The sequence below is a fragment of the Salvia splendens genome, chromosome 6 (assembly GCF_004379255.2).
Source record: "Salvia splendens isolate huo1 chromosome 6, SspV2, whole genome shotgun sequence".
NCBI lineage: Eukaryota > Viridiplantae > Streptophyta > Magnoliopsida > Lamiales > Lamiaceae > Salvia > Salvia splendens.
In genome coordinates this window covers 32,757,556-32,764,543 of record NC_056037.1, presented here as the reverse complement: position 1 = coordinate 32,764,543, position 6,988 = coordinate 32,757,556, and the positions used below count along the sequence as shown (strand labels likewise).

At 33.6% G+C, this 6,988-nt stretch overlaps 1 protein-coding gene across 1 annotated transcript; it reads left to right on the top strand.

The window, feature by feature from the left end:
• The first annotated feature begins 4,283 nt into the window (after positions 1–4,283).
• Positions 4,284–5,799, top strand: LOC121807108 (protein SOB FIVE-LIKE 5-like). Its single transcript, XM_042207305.1, has 4 exons — positions 4,284–4,928; positions 5,022–5,063; positions 5,154–5,214; positions 5,414–5,799. Exons 1-4 carry the CDS (start codon positions 4,599–4,601, stop codon positions 5,440–5,442), a joined length of 462 nt encoding a protein of 153 aa, XP_042063239.1. The 5' UTR covers positions 4,284–4,598; the 3' UTR covers positions 5,443–5,799.
• The last annotated feature ends 1,189 nt before the right edge of the window (positions 5,800–6,988 follow it).

Here is a 6,988-nt window from a genome sequence, read left to right as displayed (position 1 = left end):
TTACTTTTCAATTATTACTAATTTTTTTATGTAATCAATTATGCACTTCGCTAACTGTATATTCTCGTGTAATATATATATATATATATATATATATATATATATAGAGGGTTGCGTTAAAGATAGAACCATTCTTAAGTGTAGAACCTAGAACTCTACATATTTTATTCATTGGATGAGGAAAAAATGACGGTCAAGATTAAAAATCATACATATTAGACTATGTTTTCACGACATTCCGGACTCAACATATGAAAAAACTCACATATTGATGGAAGAATGAATGAAACGAAGAAGAGTCCATGCATGCTTTATTTTTTCACTTCTTTGCATTCACCCATTAATAATAGTTTTGGTTGTAATGGGAAGTTGCTGTGCAAATCAACACCGTTGGATTAAAAGATCTAACGACCTCCGTTTGGCATTTGTTCTACGTTTAAGAATGGTTCTACGTTTAAGAATGGTTCTATCTTGATCACAATCCTATATATATATATATATCTATATAGGGGTGTGATAAAATACAAACTATACAAAAATTAATCATACTCACTTAATACAATTAATCAACGGTTAATATAAGAGATTTTTCTAATGTCAACATTTTGACATCGAAAAATCAGAATTTGGACACCCCGTCGACAGAATTTGTACACTCCGTACATCCCCCGGTGACATAATTTGTACATTCCGTTGACATCGACCCCCGGTGACAGAATTTGTACAGTCCGTTGACATAATTTGTACACTCCAGTGACAGAATTTGTACACTCCGGTGACATAGTTTGTATAGTTTGTATTTTAGAGAGTTTGTATTTGATCACACCTCTATATATATATATATATATAGACAGATAAAATGTGCATTTAGTATTTATTTTCTTGCAACCAATATATGAGCGTAGAGTTGGCGTACAAATTGTTTTTATACTACTTAATTAAGCATAAGCACTAAGTGTTTATTCTTTTACACTATGAGCACAAAATGTTTGCACAATGTATAGTGCACATAACACTTGTCATGTTAAGAGTAGGCACGAAAGATGTGAGGGTGTAAATCTTGTTGTTTCTCTGTCACCACCGTGCGTTATTGATGATGTAAACAGATCACAACGTGATTTTAGATTTGATTGTAAATTTTACATACAAGAGATGAGGATTTTAACATTATATTTAGATATATAGTAAAATAGAAAATGTTAGGTAACTTTCACAAAATTACATGGAAGAACACTTCTCATGCAGAGAGGAAAATAGGGATTTAGGAGTCAATTGATGTAGACTTGGTTTTAGTTAATTCTTGGCTCAATTGTAATCAATGAAAACGATGGAAAACAATATAAATATAAATAAATTATACTATAAAAGTCCCATTTGTGGGAGGAATCTAATGGAAACCATTGGAACTTTAAAAGCTAATTCGAAGTTGCACTTGACATTACAGTTCTTAAAGAGGGACCATTTATACAGTTTTTTCCACATCTTTTTGCTTTATTTATTTGTATGTATTTAATTTGTTTGAGCCCATACTCCATATTCAACTTTGAGGCAATGCCATCTAATGCTGACAACTGTATATTCAAGCAAACTTTTACTTCATCAGATTTGGATCATGCATTTAATTATCAATATTCTTATCTCCTCTTTTTAATGAACACAAGTGATGACATTGCAATAAATCCTCTCTTGTCTTGTTCTACTTTGATTCGATCCCCTCAAATTGAATTGGTTTGTTTTGACACACTCAAACATCTAATCAAGCTAAATATAATGTGGGTAATTCACCACCACATGCATTCGTTACCTAACACTTGGTTAAAAAAAATTATAGACTAATAGCAAAGCTCAACTTTAAAAATATATATTGGTAAGAATCACACTTAAGATTATTGAACTTCTAAAATTGTCATTTCACTAGTTGGTCAACTTTATTGAAGTAGCATATATAGATTTTTAACCATGGACACCATTGTATTGCCTTTCAAAAAAATCCTAATTTTTTGAAAAGATTCAAACACAATCCTCCAAATAATTCAACTTATATTTTCAAATTATGTACGTACGTAACTCTAAATCTAATGCCCACATGCATGACAATGAAAGATAAGAATTATGAACTAGGCCATGGCACGTGCAACTTATAAATAGCTTAAAACGTACGTGGTGTATAAACATTGTATTTTGTGAGTAAAATAATATAGTAGGAGTAACGTTTAATTTCACTTGATATTAATAACTTTTTGTAAGCAAGAACCTGTCTCTTTTATGGAACAGGTTACTAATAATGGGACATCCTAAAATAATATACATGCCACTTTTAATGGGTTAGAGAATAAGATATAACCACATGCAACATTTAACTAAATAAGATTTTAGTGGTGATCATTACAAAATTGAGATTGGATACATGTGCAAATTAGAATAGGCTACCGTTTCGGGACCAGCTGACTCACAACGGTACATATGCATTAATTTCCATATAATAAATTTTTATACAGTAGTTCTCACACTCAAATCAATAGTAATTACTACTAGTACAATTTTCAGATTTATGTCTAGGAAGAAAATGAATTAGCATAAGAGAATTTTTTTTATTTCTTTTATTAATATGAGTTATTGATACGTGCAATTCTACTCTTTTTCCTGCAAACGGATTTTGTCCAATTGGGTTTCTTTGACAAAATTTTAAACAAGATTAATAGCGAGGTAATGGTTCAAAATGCAAAACCAATTCAAATAGAAACAATATCAAGAAATTAAAGAATAAAATGGACAAATTTCATTCAAGATACCAAGAATATTAGGTTGTACTCCCCGTCCCATTACACGTGACACATTTCTATTAGGCGCAAGTTTTTATTTAGTGGTGATTAAATAAAGAGAGAATAACGTAGGAGAGAGGAAAAAGGTAGAGAGAAAAATTAGGAAAGAGAATAAAGTAAGGGAAATGGTGTAGCTTTTTGCTATAAAAGAAAATGTCTCACTTATAATAGAACGGCCCAAAAAGGAATACGATTCACTTATAGTGGGACAAAGGAAGTATAAATAGCTAGGTATTGTCAAGACATTTTTCCTCCAATCAGTAGTAGGTGGTGCTTTGTGCATGTGTGTGTGAGTTGTAACTGAAGAAAATGTTAGTTATGAAAATAAATTAGTGAGTATTGGATGATAGTACAAAATAAAAGTGTGTGAGTAGAATGTAGAGAGGATGTAAAATTGAGTGGGTGTGATGAGTTAAAGAATTGAAGTAGTAGTGTATCTATCATAACCTACTTGTGCATGTTAGCAGAAGCACATGATGGGCCTATGATCATATGTACCCTTTTCTCTTGGCTGGCTTCTGCACATCACAAATTTAATGGGCCATTCCTGCATTTAATTTATTCACCATCTATATCGTCGTCTATATATGCTCTCAAGATCAAATATATATTCATCATATAGAGATGATAAAGAGAGCTATTAGAAATGAGTCATTCACCTCTTAAAAGACCTCATAAGGGGATGGTTGTCCAGACCTGACCCGCTTTGATGCCATATTAGAAATGGGTCACTCACCCCTTAAAACGCCCTATAAGGGGGAGGATTGTCCACACTTATATAGATTAGATTGGATCTTTACCAAGTCGATGTGGGACATAATTTAGAGAATTTAACAAACATCTTTTTACTATTAAAAGTTTGTGTGTTTGTAAACTATTCTTGGTGGAAATAAATAAGACAAACTTTACATGGTAATCAAGACCCCTTTTTTCTTGTGTTTCACATGTGATCTAATTCACTCAGTCAAAAGTTTGTCTAATTAATTAATCATCAAAAGGTTTACTAATTCTGCTGTAGCACTTTATGTTTAATCCTTGTTGTGTATGAATCTGACCACAACTAAAGTTCATTCCTTTCGGAATAATTTGTGTGTGTCTCTCTCTCCCTCTGTGATTCTGGCTTTTCTTGTTAATTCCAAGAACACTAGTTCATCATGTCCTCTGAAAGTTAGACAATGAAGATAATAATCCAGTGGTCATATATTAATTTTAGGAGTGTACACATAATTATATAAGATTTTTTGTATTGGATTTCCAGATTTGTATTATACTATTTGTATGCATTTTCGATTTTTTGGATTGGATATAGTTTGGATTTCAGATTTTCGGACAATTCAGATGATCGGATTTGTTTTTCATAATATTTCATATTTTCATACAATTCGGATGATCGGATTCATGTTTCATAAAATTTCATATTTTCACCCATACACAAACTTGACACTAGTAGTAGTAGTAGTAGTAGTATAACTTAATTATTCACTTAAACTTAATTAATCTCTAATGTGGCTCTCCTTCTTCTCCCCACAATGAACAGGACAACTGGCAAGTTTGATTATTCTGGAATGAGATATAGTATTAAAAATAGAGGTAGAGAGGATAGAGGCAACGACAAATAAATAGTCTAGGATTTCAGTCTCATTTATTTGGTCTCACACTTACTCCCTTTCCAATTCCATTATATATACATTCAAACAATACTAAAATTAACAACTCTTATAGTAGCATAGCCATAGCATTACTTCTCTCTCTCTCTCTCTCTCTCTCTCTGCAGCCATGAACGCATCAACCTCCGATTACACCAGCGGCTGCGAATCCGGTTGGACTATGTATTTGGATCAAAACTCCTATAATTCCGATCCCTACACCACAGATTTCTACACCAGGTACCAACACAAAGGCGGCTACGACGACGACGACGAGGATCAGTCCATGGTGTCGGACGCCTCGTCGGGGCCGCCGCCGCCGCACTCCGCCGCCTACTACGGCTACACCGCGGCGGAGGATAAGAAGGATAAGAGAGCTGACGCCAAAAAAGAGCCTAAGCAGAAGCAGACGCCGTGCCTCGACGACACGGCCAGCTCTTCCATCCACCATTTCTCGCAGGTATTCAAATCTAATCCCTCCTCAATTTCGGAATCAGATCGCGATTGCGTTCCCTCTTTCTCCTTGATTTACGCCGTTGTTGCTCAATTCTAGGGCAATGTACCTCCTGATTATGATTCCGCCGCGCATTTTGAGGTACCACGCCGATTTTCCCTCCCTCCCTCTCTCTCTCTCTCTAGTTTCTCTCATGGCTGAAGCTGAATTGTGCGGTGGTGATGAATTTAGGGCGAATCCGTAACGAAGAAGCGTTTGGGTTTCTTCAAATCATCGACGAAAGGGAAATCAGGTGAGTTAGTTTTCATTTTTTTTGTACTTATTTGAAAATTTGTAATTTTGGCCTCATCGATTAAATTTTAGATGCTTTCACATAATTTGTTTTATTTGAATTCTTTTTTATAGAATGGATATCATGAGAAACAAAAATTATTATTATTTTTTTATTTTTTAGAATAATGTTTTCTTAAAAAAAATTCTGGTTTTGTCAGGAAGTGTGGCGGGGAGAAAGAGGCAGTGAGAAATGAAAGAGAATATAATTTTGTGGTCTGCTGCAGCAAGTGAAAAAAAGGGGGATAACATCTGAATTTCCAAGATTGTTGTCTGTCTATCTATCTATCTATCTTCGTTTTAATCCATTTTTTAATCTTTCTACCTGTCCATGCACTAGGGAACAAGCCTTAGATCAAAAATGTAAAAATCAAGTTTCAAAAAATTCATAAAAACATAGAAAAGGTGTAATTAATGTATTCCTCTTTTAATAGAGAGGATTCTTGGAAACAAAACATTTGTGGTTGTGCAAGAGGATGAGTTAATTCGGGCCCATGAAGTTGAAGGTCCTTTTTTAGTGAAGCCATTGTCTTAGCTATGAGTTCTACACACACATGTGTTGAGTTCATTCTTCTACAAATATATGGGGTCACAACCCTAGTCTAGATTGTGTGAGGGATGAAACTACCAACATAATTCTATGAAATCAAACGAGGAGTCGTTTGTTAATTTGTTTAACAAAATTATTGAGAAAAATAAAAACCAAGGCTCTGTAAATAATATTACGTGTACATAATAAATCCAAAGATATGTAACGCCAAAAAGATTTTAAACATGTTACAGCATTATAAATATCTTTTAATTGATTTTGACCCGTCGAATAGTCTAGCATTTATTTTTCGTAAAATAAAGTTATACTAATAAAACAAGCACATCACTAAAATAAGTCTATTTTGCCAGAAATAATTTAGTGTCTTTTTATGAGTGGCTGCATTTGTGTGAGTAGAAGAATTGCCAGGCTGGACAAGAAGTGGTTGAGGTGGACTAAAGTGAATAAATTTGGTAATATAATCTGTTGTAAAATACATATGCATGCATGATGAAAATTTGGTGTTTCTTTTTAACTCTAGTTTTCTTGTTTTTTTCCCACCAGAAGGGACATCCAACCATTTATGACAGCTACATCTATATATTAATGAAATTTTGTGATCCCCATAAGTTCATGCAATTATTCAAATTTGTTGAGATTGCATTCTTCAAAAAATAAATATGTATTACATTTATTTTATATAATTGTTATGGACTAAATTCAATGTTTAATCTTAGACCACATTTAAATAAAATTGTGTGTCGCACTGTAGTTAAATTCATTTGAAAGACTAATTAAATAAAGAAAGCTTGAAAATCTTTTTAATTATTTGTTCTATTCGGATTAGGGATACTTGCTTTTAGAGCATCCGCGGCGGTTGAAGGACGGCATCCGTCCGTCCGTGCCAGCGGCACGGCACCCGCTGTCCGGCGCTGTGCTCTCGCCGCTGGCACGGCGCTACTTGATGGATCGAGCACGTCCGTGCCAGTGAGCAGCTGAAGTGTCCTCCTCTGATTGGCCAATGGCAATACCGTTGGCAATTTTCTTTTTTTTTTTAAAAAAAAAATCAGATTTTAATTAAAAATCTGATTAAAAATAAAAAAAATTCCCACTTCCCAAAAAATTATATCCGTTTTCTCCCCACTTTTAATTTATTTTTTAATTTTTTTCCCCAAATATTCACATTTTCATCTATAAATACCCTCAC